Genomic DNA, 12,679 nt, shown 5'->3' with positions numbered 1-12,679 from the left:
GCGTCGAATACTCTATAACGGCGTTCAACCACCACAAAACCACGTTATCGGGGGCGAGGGCGGACCAGCAGTGCCTGCAGCAACAGACGCCGGCGAGCGCTGGGCGTTCCATCGTCTCGCCCGTCGGAGCCACTGCCGTCATCCAGCAACCAGCTGTGGTCCGTCCGTAATCGATGCGCACACACGCGACATTCCATAAATCATGGCGGCTTTTCGCCGCAGACGCCACCAGCCAAGCGAAAGTCCTTCCGTGCTGTCCGTCTCCAGACCAATTCTCTGGCCCCACCCACCTCACTGTCGTCCTGTCCGACCCAGCCGGTCCAGCGTCTGGCGCCGGGAAATGCGCGCATCAATTTAACGTCGAGCGTCTCCGGAACGGAGGAGCCTTCAGCAGACGGCACGTGCTAGCGCGTGCTCAAATCATTTCCCGGGGATCATCGTTTGCGCAGATGCTTGTGACAGTATTGTACTTGTGGTGGGCGAGCCGTGGGGTGAATGGCGCTGTTTGCTGCGCTGCGGATTTTCCGCAGGGTTTGTTTTTCATGTCACCGGAGAGCTAACGAGCTTTCGGATCGATGAGCATGGCCATCCTAGATCATGTGGACGACAGACGTGAGGTGAAATTTAAAGACAGTAGCACTCAGATTCGAGCGTAAGATAGTCGCAGGCCACGAGCAGGATAGGCAAACCCCACTTCAATAAAATTCAATCAAACAATAAATCCTTTCTTATTGACAGCAGTGCATTCCGACACAAATCCTCTTGTGAAAGGCAAACTGTAGTCCTGTGAGCAATAGCTTTTTAGTCGTGTTCTCAACGCTACGAACTCATCTGATGAGTACATCCAAATCATATCCAGAATACCCCGACGCGACGTCTGGTGGCTGTAAGACTTCAAGGCTCCATGCGTGCAATGACCCTTTGGCTCATTTTTATACACTTTCATGGGTCAGGTCTGGAGCGCTTTGTACGGTTGCCCTGTACACCACACTTCCATTTTCTCCACGTCCTCATCTAGTTACGCACATGTCTGCATTCATACCTGCCTCTTTGTTCTTGCCACTGACGTGCATGTAAATGGACTAACTGATGTATTTGTCTGAATGAGCTTATGGTGATAGTCCGAGCGCTACTGTAGCAACCAGCTCCTGTTCTGGACCTTCGTCCGTGTTTGTTTTTGAATTTACCCCACACAGCAAGCTCTAAAATAAAAAAGCTTTGTTTTTGCCTTGATCTCACCCTATACCTGACACTAGGGGAATATAATTCAGTGATTTAATCGTTGTGCTACCTTATAAACTATCTCAGAAATGCATGGCTACGTCTGACACTCTGTCTGGCACTTGTTTTCTGGCACTTGTCTGGCACTTGTTTTATTAGGTTGCACGATTCCCTAGAAATGGTTTTCGTCAACTGCATGGTCTTTGACCTCCCGTAGGTACGTATCCTTACAAGGAACATCTAAGTTGTTGATACCGAACGATCTCCTATAAAATTGTCGACAGCATACAAAATTTGGCGTGGCTGCACCGCGCCGTTCGGTTCTTATTCCGAACATCTTTGTGGGTCAAATTGACCACACACCCGAGCGCGTGTTAATCCTCACGCTACAATATCCTCACAAAGTTTCTACCAGTCGGCTAGCGCAGTGGAAGGGCCCAGCGTCCAGTGTGGGCCAGTGGAAGCAGGGCGTAACAGTGTGAGCGTCGTGCACAAACAGTAGCCTCCGGAACACATGGCTCCTCCGTCCCAAATTTTTGGCATGCATTGATATGTACGGGAATAAAAGGGAGTGTTTCACATCTGCGTGGCTTTTGAGCTGAAATAGTCATTTTGAAGCTAGTTCGGTGTAGTTAACCGCCCTGACAATGTTAAACGGGGTGTTCCAGATTTGTAGGGGGGTTTGAGTTGAAATAGTCATTAGAAGTCAATAAGAGTCATTAGGAGTCAATCAAATAGTCATTAGGAGTCGATAGTCATTTGAAGATCACTCGGCGCAGTTCAAACCCTGCTCTTCCGAAGACTGAAAGCCCCTCTATCTTCTGAGCTGTGCGCCCACGACGCTGTACAAACGTTTTCGTGCAGACCATTTTTGTGTCATTCAGGCATGAATGATGTCACAGCAATGCTATTGAAATTCTGCCAAACCATAAAACAAGCGGCGATCAAAACCAAAAAAAAAGAAGAAAAAGTTATCGTTGGGCCGTTCAGATCTTGCTTTCGTGAGCATCATTTGCTAACACAGTGAACAATAATTGGCTCTCAATCAATGTTAAGCAAGCTGTGCAAGTTTCATTAACAAATCTCGTTTTGCGCCACGTAATATAAGAATTTAAAAATAGTTGCTCGTTATTGCCGAAAGATGACCTGTAATCTATGTAATCAGGTAAAAATGCAATCAGCTAAATGCAAATGCAGTCGATTAGCAACTGTTCTGTACAAGTGATTTGAGACTAAACATAAATGAACGGAAACGGTGAGTGAAAAGTTAATGGGCATGGGACTGGCAGAGATATTTGAACAAGACATAAAATGCACATTCCAAAGCAACCCAAATTTGAATTTACACGGGCAGGCTTAGTACATTAGCATTATCCACAACTGCACTTATTTGGGGACGGGTTTACCAAAACTGACCCGGAAGGGGCGTTTGCACATGGGCCTAGGGGCATGTCCCCCCTCCCCTCCAAACCAAAGAACGATCGGGTACGCCCGAGTAGGTGACCAGATGGGGCCCCGACAAGAGTATGGGGCCCTTCATTCAAATAAGAAATACCCACGTCACGATGTAGAGGGCCCCCGAACGAATGAGTGCGCCAGAGCAGGTTAACAGACAGGGTCCCGGATAAAAGCGTAAGGACCTCCATTGGCATATGATGGGAAGTACCCTAAGCCCAGGATGGAGGGCTCCCGAAAGATCGAGTGTACCCGAGCATGCCTATCAGATGACCCCCAACAGAAGCACAGGGACCTACATTCAAATAACAAAACAGGGACCCGCGCAGGGCCTCCGAAAGATCGGGTGTGCCCGAGCAGGTTACCAGATGGAGCCCCCAGGAAGTGCATAGGGCCCTCCATCTAAATAGCAAGTACCCAAGACCCAATGCGGAGGGCTCCAAAAGGCCGAGTGTGCTCAATCTGGTTGAAAGATGGTCTCTGGACAAGGGGGTAGGGCCCTAAGCAAGTGCCAGATAATTAGAAGGGCCCTATACCAATACACAGGGCCCATGAGCTTACCATGGGTACGCCGGTAGGTTAACCGAGACCAACGTGAAGGACCCCAAAGCAACAAAGCAACGAGAATACCCTGGTAGCTTAACACGCGCTCGGGTGGGGGTCAATTTGCCCCCTCCTCAAAGGTTTTTCCTGAATGATTTCCAAACGGCACGGTGTAGCTGCATCAAATTTTGTTTATCTGTAGACAATTAAGTAGTGGGTCGTTTCGTATTAAAAATTTAGATGCAGCTTGTAAGGCTGCTTACACACCCTGGAAACAGCGTAGGGGGTCTGGACAGCGTAATGAGCTCTAAAACCTCTCAATTGCCGCCCTCTCAATTAGTGAAGAATAATTTGTGTCTACTCGTGGGCCCTTCGCTTTTGCTAGTGACGGTTCTTGGTCGCCTGGAACCGAAAAGACGTCCAATTTTGTTGCGTTTTGTCCAAAAAACTTCGTTTGTTTGGCCGACTACGGACCTATGCGGAGCCTATAGGTACTTTCTGGGCCCTAAGGAGGGGGGAGGGTATAGCCCGTGCTCCCCACCCTCTGCACCTTCCCGTGATTGGATCATGATGCTGTCGGCAAATTTGTTTTTTGTTTTGTTTTGGGCGTTTTTTGGTGGCATTTGACCGAACCCAAGGGCACCATATTATAGACAACATTAGCTAGCTACCATGGCGCATGGATTAGTGGAGGCTCCTTGCTGGTTAGTTCCATAAGCTGAGAGCACGGGTTGGCTGTAAGCTGATATCTGACGGTTTCGGGCGTTTTGGTGACCTTTAGCCTGGTCCAAGCTCACTTTTTTCCGAGGAGAACAAATTATTGACCAAGTGACACCGAGCAGTGCAGGTTTAGTTTCAATCAGCCTTACAGGCTTCACGCATTGGATTGCTAATAGTTCTTACCGGTCGTTTAGCCTCTTTCCATTTTAGTACTCAGCTGTGTGCTGTGTTGCTTCATTTCAAATACGGCGCACAAAAGACAGGACTGACGGTAAACATACCATTCCAAGGCTATCCAACGCAACGTACCATTCGCAGATATTGGAATTGTAACTGAAGAGTGACGGGAATACGTGTGTTTGATCAAGACAGATAACAGGTCGTTTTAGCCTAGAAGAATCCGGATTTTCTGGGCTGTATATGTGGCTTGTCCACATTTAAATCACGATGGTAGATGAGCCTTTGCTTCCAGTGACTGAAGAGAATGCATATGAGTCGGGATCTCAACGTAAAGGGTAATTATGTTTTCAAGCGTATGTTTTAGCGTCCCCACAGCTTAGTTTTTCTCACCTTCAGCTTAGGCGCATGCTCATTTCCCATTGTTCCATGCAAGCGAAACATGTGAAAATAGTAAATGTGCTCACTTAACCCATAGTTGTGAGTCACATGCAAGTAAAAGGGCAGGATTTGGTGTACAGGACTGCCCTGATCTGCCCGGGCCTACTACTTCATTGACCTAGGATGCAAGGACCATTGGTTTGTTTTGCAAAACAAGTCTATGGACAGTTTTGTCTTTTACCATCATTGCAATACATTGGTGCGAAATGAAAGTTACCTAACAAGACTTGATAAAAGCAAGAATGACATTGATTTACTGGCTTTTCAGCATTATGAGTTTAGAATTGGTGCAGCATGTGTCATCCTCATTACAAATTTGCAGATTAACCACCCTTGTTTTGTGCAGCCAAATGCATAGGACTGTATCTGGGGCTGTCTGGATGTGTAATCTTGTATCTGGTATCTGGTATCTGTATGAGTAAGCTTGGATGGGTCATGATTTACCATCTTTTATAGACATTGTGTGCACAGATTTCCAATCATTGCATTTTATAGACTCACATGTCCTTGCTCTAAATGTATTTTCCATTATCATTGTTCACTTATCACAAGCACAGCTTGAAGTGCTGAGCATTATTATAGCAAATGGTTGCATGGTCATGTTAAACCAGTAGCTTCCAGTATATTGAAGCATGATAACTATCAGCATAAGAGTCCCAGACCCATAAGTAAGCAAAAGACAGCTATTTAAAGTCAAGCAGTAACATAATTTAATGTAGAACGGAACGTCCTGTGTGGAGACGTATGAGAGCAGAATCAGAGTCTATGCTTATTTGTTGTGTATTGGACTATGCACAGTGGTGTGGAAGGTATATGGCAGTACTTTATATTCTTTCTTAATGTTAAAAGTAATGCTACCACATTTTTTACATTCCAGTTCTAGTTCCAGTTGACTTCCACACTAGCAGTGCTCCTAAGCATGGTATGCTCATTGTTTCCCTAATATACTTATGGTGTATATTTTAAATCTTGTGAATGCTAACATGTGATTTTTGCACAGAACCTCTACAGAACTAGCTCTGAAGATATGCATGGTTTATGCCTGTGGTACAGTCTATGCTGCCAGGACCGTAATACCTCTGGTAGTTCCGGAGGTTGCCAAGGAATTAGAATGGAGCAGCATTCTTGTTGGTTATGTCCTCTCTTTTTTCTTCTGGGGATATGCACTCACTCAGGTAAGATTTTACTTTTTTGTGTTAACAACCTGTCTTAAGACTGGGACATGCTGCTTGCTGTTAGAACATCTTTAGTGTCTGGCAAGAGGCATTATTAGCTGGGCAGAGCCTGAATATGTATGCTCTTTTGGGGGCCATGTTATAGAATGTGTTTTTGCCCTTGAGCTGCCCTAGTTCCTCCATAAAATGTCTCGCAGCCACCTTTCTTTATCAGAAAATTTTTAGTACTTTTAAGTACTTTTAAGTACATATAAGACTTGAGGCACAACAGAGCCCATCACCATTCAAAGAAAGTCATGTTGTATTTCTATAGTGATGTTCAGAAATAAAGCAGTTTTTGCACGAGTTTGAGGTGCAGGGATACACACGTCAGTTGTGGTGCTCTGTCACGCTCCTTCTAAACCCTACATGACCTTGTGACACTGCTTGCTGCTGCTCCTCCAGGTGCTGGGAGGCCTGATGGCTGACCGGGTGGGTGGTGCTCGCATCATGGTGGCCATGTCGACAGTAGGTGCTGTCAGCCTGCTGCTCTTCCCACCGCTGGTCTCCATCTGGCCACAGGCTGCCATCCTGCTCCGCTGCCTGCTTGGCCTGGTCCAGGTCAGTGTCTTGTCCAGGTCAAGAACCTGTCCAGGTCAGTGCCTCATTCAGGTTAGTGTCCTGTCCAGGCCAATGTCTCATCCAAGTCAGTGTCTTCTCCAGGTCAGTGTCTCATGCAGGTTAATGTCTCATCCAGGTCAGGGCACATCCAGGACCTCGTGCAGGACGCAGGACTGTCGGTCTGGGACGTCGTCCAGGCCTGCACACCAGTGCCCTTTTCTAGTTTGCATGCCAATTTATTTGGTATTGCTCAATAAATCTTGGGTACACAATGGCCTATTTCGCCTTGGAAACGAATGCATTTTCTCCAGTATGCTCAGCGGCTGTTGTATCCCTGTTATGTGTGCAGTTCTCGCACTACCCTGGCTGTGTTGTGCGCGGCGCCCTGTCTGTCCGTGTTCATCCCTGTGGGTGCACCACTGCCCCTGCTGCACATCCATGTATTCACGTAGTCGGGGCACTCGTTAAACGACACAAACCTCGCTACTGATTGCTGTTGTGTCTGCAGGGTCCCCACTGCTCCTGTGATGTCTGCAAAACCCTTACTTCTCCTGTAGTTATGATGGCAGTACCGTCACCACCCCCGTTACATCCGCAGCGCCGTGCCCGCCCCTGTCATGTCCGCGGGGCTGTGCTCGCCCCTCTCGTGTTCGTGGGGTCGTCCCCTCCCCTGTCACGTCCGCGGGGCTGTGCTCGCCCCTCTCGTGTTCGTGGGGTCGTCCCCGCCCCTGTTATGTCCGCAGCGCCGTCACCACCCCCCGCCTCCGGCAGGGCCCTCACTACCCGAGCCTGGGCAGCCTGAGCAGTCAGCTGGTGCCGGCGCCGCGTCGTCCGCTGTTCTTCAGCACGGCCCTGCTGGGCTCGCCGCTCGGCACCATCCTGGTCGGTCTGGTGGGCTCCGTTCTGCTGGAGGGGCTCGGCTGGCGGGCCGTCGTCACGCTCACTGGTGAGAGAGTTCTCACCAGCGACAGGGCGCATACTGGTGAGAGAGCTTCTCACCAGCGAGAGGGCTCTCCACCGGCTGCTTTCTTTGTTTGTGCGCCCATTACACCGATGTCTGCCTGAAGTTGGGTATGGCCGTACTCCGTTTAACGGCGTCACGGAGATGTGCCTGTACTCCGTGTAACGGCATCACAGGGGTGTGCCTGTACTTCGTGTAACGGCATCACAGGGGCATGCCTGTAACGGCGTCGCAGGGGTGTGCTTGTACTCCGTTAAACGGCATCACAGGGGTGTGCCTGTACTTCGTCTAACGGCATCGCAGGGGCGTGCCTGTACTCCCTGTAACGGCGTCGCTGGGGTGTCGCCGCCAGGCCTGCTGTACGCCAGTTCGGCGCTCTGGCTGTACGTGCTGACGCGGGGCCAGGGCGTCCCGGCCAGAGCGGCCGCCGGCGCGTCCGCGGCTGTGCCCTGGCGTGGCCTGCTCTCCAGCGGGCGGGTCTGGTGAGCCGACCTCCCCTTGCCCCCCCCCCCCCCCCCCCCGCGTGGTCCACTGTGTCCGTCCCACTGCACTCAACCGCGCTCCCGTCGTGAAAAGCAGTGGGGTGGGGGTTGACCACGACTGGTGGTCAGGAGCTCCTGGTTTGGTTCGGTGTAGCCTGCGTTGAGTCTGTCGTAGCTGTGGCGGCCGCTTCGCTACAGATGGCCGCGTGTTGTCGTAGTGGCTGTATACTGTCGTCACCCCTGCATGCTCCTCTCCCGCGTCGTCTGGCGCTCAATCCACCCATGTTTCATCACGTGCGCGGACCACACGCCCGCGTCCCCGCACGTTGGCCGGTGCTTGTCCCCGTAGCGCGCGCGGCACTCCGCCGGGTGCGGCGCGTGCCCTCCCCAGCCGGAAGGGCCGACGGCCGCGGCCCCCGCCGCCCAGCGACTGAGTGCCGTCCGCCGCCGCCAGGGCGTGTATTCTGGCGCACATGTCGCACACCACCGCCTGGTCCCTGCTCATCTCCTGGCTGCCGTCAGGGCGTGTATCCTGGCGCACATGTCGCACACCACCGCCTGGTTCCTGCTCATCTCCTGGCTGCCGTCGTACTTCCAACGCGTCCACCCGCAGGCGGAGGTAATCAGTGGTTGCGTCCACCGGTGGCGTGGGTAGTCGGGGTAGTGTGCACGCGCTGTCTCCGAGGCGATCGGGGGCCGCGGTGGCAGGAGTAGTTGGGCGCGCAATCTGCAGTGGTTGCGTGCGCCTCTGACCAGGGTAATTGGGGTAGCGTGCATGTGCTTGCAGAGGTAATGGAAGTTGTTCCCTCGTTTGTGGATGTGTGGGTGCTGCTGCTGCCGTGTTGCCTTCTGGTTCGTTTTAGGTCAGGTCAGGTCAGGTCATATCTGATTCAGCCGCGAAAAAAATGCTGTGACGCGCGGAGATTGCAGATGAACTTGATGGTCGCATGCATCGATGAACTGTAGCCTGTTTTCGCCGTCCGTTGTGTGTTCACTGTCACCCTGTTGTCATGCATGCTCAGCTCGTCGTGGCATTTTGTCGAGGAGGTCCAGTGCCTCGCAATCTTAAGTTGTGGAGTGCATTTGCGAGGTTCATTCTGCATATAGATGAGACAGCATTAATAACATTATCCCTCGTAGAATTAACAGGAGAATAGAGAGACATGTGTGATATTTCGCTTACATGCCTTTATCGAAACGAATGTTCGTTTTTGTAAAGGCATGTAGCCAAAATATGACATTTATCTCTCCATTCTCCGGTTTATTCGGCAAGGAATAAGGCTACTAATACTGTCGCCTCATGGTCCCATCAAACAAGCCTTCACTTTCTCCTCGGGTAAAGTTTTAATATTTCTTTTGATTTGATGTGACGCCCTGCACAATGTTTTCTCATTTCATGTGTGGGCTTTATCGAAATCCTCGGCTGTTGAAGCGCGTTGCCTGTCCGAGTTTGGCTGCCTTTGACCCAGGGAGACCTGACGCCCTGCCTGGCAGCCTTCCGAGCGCGGCTGGGTGTCCTGACACCCTAGCTTGGCCCGAATAACTGGTCGGGTGTCACTTAACACTCTTTCCCGGTATCACGTGCCCCTCTCCGGTGTCACCCGACTCCCCATCCCGGTGTCACCTGACTCCCCATCCCGGTGTCACCTGACTCCCTTCCCGCGCATTACCTAACCAGGCCGGGTGCCACACGACCTACCCAGCTGCCACCTGACACCACTTTTGGGAGTCACATTACACCCACCGGCGTCGCCTGACGCCCCGTGCCGGTGCAGGGCTGGCTGGTGAACACGCTGCCGTTCGTGTTGAACGGCGCCGGCACGATGACGTCCGTGCCGCTGGCCGCCTGGCTGCTGCGACACCAGTTCAGCGTCACCGCCACCCGCAAGCTCATCGAGGTCGGGTCGCAGCTGATTTCCGCCGCCGCGATGCTCGCGCTGCGTGAGTGCTGCGTGAGTGCTGCGTGAGTGCTGCGTGAGCGCTGCGTGAGTGCTGCGTGAGTGCTGCGTGAGTGCTGCGTGAGTGCTGCGTGAGTGCTGCGTGAGTGCTGCGCCGCGGCCGCCGCGAGGGGCGCGATGGAGAAGGAGCTCGCCGTGGCGCAGGCACCCGTCCCCAGAACAGGGGTCTGCCTGTGTTGGGGTCGTAGTACTGGCCCAGCGATAGGGATCTGCGTGTGTCGGGGTCGTAGCACTAGCTTAGGGATAGGGATCTGCCTGTGTTGGGGTCGTAGTACTGGCCCAGGGATAGGGATCTGCGTGTGTCGGGGCCGTAGCACTGGTCTAGGGATAGGGATCTGCCTGTGTTGGGGCCGCGGGACTGGCCGAAATAGCAGCTCCAGAACAGAAACCGTGGCGGGTGGTTGGGTTCGAGGCTCTTCAGCGTCCGCTGTTTTCCGCTGACGGGGGTGGCTTGTGGCTGGTGGCAGCAGCCGCTGACAGCTTCATGACCCGTCGCTCTCTGTGCCCCGCCCCCTCCCCCTTCCTCCTCCCCCTCTCCCTCCCGTTCCGTGCCGACTCAGGCTTCGACTGTAGCGGCTCGGTGCTGACGTGACCTGTCATGTGACGTCACGCGGCCTGGTGACCTTAAGTCTGACCTGACCTGTGCCCGGCCGCCGCCGCCAGCGCGCGTCAGCTCCAGCGCCGCCGCTGTGCTGTTGACGTCGCTGTCGGCCGGCGCCGTGTCGCTGCACGCCAACGGAGGCCTGGCGCTGCCGCAGGACCTCTGTCCGCAGCACGTGGGCGCCCTGTTCGGCCTCATGAACACCGGTGGAGCCCTGGCAGGTAGTGGCTAGTTCCTCACCGACGAGGGCGTATGCCGGACGGCACGGTGGGGAATGCGAGGGGCGGGGGGGGGAGGAGGTACAACTGAAGGGTTTTCACCGAAACCCGAGTGTAGCGCGCCGCAGGCTGCTGAAGTTTCTGGTGTGTTCTTAAGTAGTGTCGCATGTTCGCGATCTTCTTATTTGAACCCGTGACGACCCGTGACGCCCTGATTAGAAAAAGAATCATGTTTTCCATGTATGTCAACGTTGTCTTTCGTATATATTAATGTGCGTCATAATTTCTGTAGAGAAGGGGGGGGGGGGTTGTCGTGCCCTTTGGAAGCTACTGTGTGCATAAGACCCTGTTAACCAACATAATTATCCCATCGACCTGAGACTATGCGGTCTCTAGCGGACGCAAAATGACCACGTAGTCGCCGCATTAGCACTAACGTCATCACCTTCACCCACTATCATCACCATCACCGCCGGGAGGCTGTGCTGGCCGTTTGATGTCGCGCTGCGCCCCCGCGCCGTTACACTGTGGTGGCTTCACGCGGCGTTAGTGTGAGCCGGCGCCGGCAGCGGCCCGGTCGTAACCCGGCGCCGGCGGCCCGGGCACCACCGGTCGTGACCCGGCACCCGCCGGCGGCCCGGACACCACCGGTCGTGACCCGGCACCCGCCGGCGGCCCGGACACCACCGGTCGTGACCCGGCGCCGGCGGCCCGGACACCACCGGCCGTGACCCGGCGCGTCCGCCGCAGGCTTTCTCTCCAACCTGGCGGCCGGCTACCTGCTGGAGCTGCACGGCGACTTCGAGGCGGTGTTCCACATGGTGGGCGGCCTGGCACTGGCCGGGGCTCTGGTGTTCGCCGTCTTCGGCTCGGCCGAGCGGCTCAAGCTCTGATCAGTCTGCAGCCGTGATCAGTCTGCAGCCGTGATCAGTCTGCTGCCGTGATCAGTCTGCAGCCGTGATCAGTTTGCAGCCGTGGCCAGTCTGCAGCCGTGATCAGTCTGCAGCCGTGATCAGCTTGCAGCCGTGGCCAGTCTGCAGCCGTGATCAGTCTGCAGCCGTGATCAGTTTGCAGCCGTGGCCAGTCTGCAGCCGTGGTCAGTCCGCAGCCGTGATCAGTCTGCAGGTGTGATCAGTCTACAGCTGTGCTCAGTCTGCAGACGCGGCACTCCACCAGCGATCCCCTCCCGTCGTGCACCGCTGTCATTCCCCGCGTGGTCTCACGCTGCCGCGATCCCGGCGGACGGGGCATATGACTACCTCAAAGCCTCGCGCGCGGGATCCAATGTAGGCTCCTTGCCGTGGAGAGTTTTCCGTCCGACAGAAGTGCTTCTGAGACGTGCCTCAGTGGTCTGTATCTAGCTATTGTTACACAACGGGTGTGTTCGACCTGGGCGGTTATGTGCGTGGGTGTGGTAGGGGTGGGACGCTCTGTGGTGATGTGAGTGGCATGGGTTTGGGACGTTCTGTGATGCTGTGAGTGGCATGGGTTTGGGACGTTCTGTGATGCTGTGAGTGACATGGGCTTGGGACCTTTCACGATGTGCGAGATTCGTGTTCAGAGCGCGTGATTTCGCAGCCTTGTTTCGAGCGTGACGCATTGGGATGTGACGCTTGCGGCGTTCGACTGCGGCTTTGGCCGGGTTCCCCCGGGGACCAGGACCAGGAGTTCTGCCGAGGACCAGGAGTCGCGCCCGAAGCTCTCCGCGGACCCCTGTCTCCTGGGCTCCGCGGGTCTCCGATCACCGTTGCTGACGTCACGGACACCAGCTGGTGCGAAGCCGTGTCATCCTGAAATGTTCTAGTCAGCCCCGGGTCAGACTGCGCACAGGCCATTGGCCAAAAGGCGCCACGCTCGGCTGCGTCAGTGGTGGTGGATCCGTCGCGTTCAAGACGCGCCCATAGATGTGAACAGTGTGTGTCTTGCCGCAATTGTGCGACGCTTCGGGTGCTTTTTCTATTGGAACGAACAAGGTTAGGGTAGAATACAAGCATCTTATTGTGTCGATGTTTCTGGTTGTTTGTCTCTGTATTTGCGCGTACCGTAGATAGGCTACACCAACATGGTTGTACATCCGCTGGGCGTTGTGGCCGTTCGATTCGCTCGGCTTTTCGCGAGGCTGCACGG

At 54.0% G+C, this 12,679-nt stretch overlaps 1 protein-coding gene across 1 annotated transcript; it reads left to right on the top strand.

Annotated features, from left to right (window-relative positions):
- The first annotated feature begins 6,179 nt into the window (after nt 1–6,179).
- On the top strand, nt 6,180–12,561 carry LOC119094882 (solute carrier family 17 member 9). The gene is made up of 7 exons (XM_037217793.1): nt 6,180–6,332; nt 7,104–7,278; nt 7,646–7,775; nt 8,298–8,394; nt 9,551–9,716; nt 10,397–10,555; nt 11,303–12,561. The coding sequence occupies exons 1-7, from the start codon at nt 6,192–6,194 to the stop codon at nt 11,443–11,445; spliced, it is 1,011 nt and encodes a 336-aa protein (XP_037073688.1). The 5' UTR covers nt 6,180–6,191; the 3' UTR covers nt 11,446–12,561.
- The last annotated feature ends 118 nt before the right edge of the window (nt 12,562–12,679 follow it).

Source organism: Pollicipes pollicipes, unplaced genomic scaffold (assembly GCF_011947565.3).
Source record: "Pollicipes pollicipes isolate AB1234 unplaced genomic scaffold, Ppol_2.1 Scaffold_1600;HRSCAF=1878_pilon_pilon_pilon, whole genome shotgun sequence".
In the NCBI taxonomy this organism is placed as follows: Eukaryota; Metazoa; Arthropoda; class Thecostraca; order Pollicipedomorpha; family Pollicipedidae; genus Pollicipes; species Pollicipes pollicipes.
This window is presented reverse-complemented; position numbering and strand designations above follow the sequence as displayed.

Excerpts from the sequence above, each read along its gene's own strand:
- LOC119094882 (XM_037217793.1), top strand. The coding sequence starts at position 6,192 with ATGGCTGACCGGGTGGGTGGTGCTCGCATCATGGTGGCCATGTCGACA. Across the intron at positions 6,333-7,103 it reads GCCTGCTTGGCCTGGTCCAG|GGCCCTCACTACCCGAGCCT; the intron begins GTCAGTGTCTTG and ends CGCCTCCGGCAG. Across the intron at positions 8,395-9,550 it reads GCGTCCACCCGCAGGCGGAG|GGCTGGCTGGTGAACACGCT; the intron begins GTAATCAGTGGT and ends GTGCCGGTGCAG.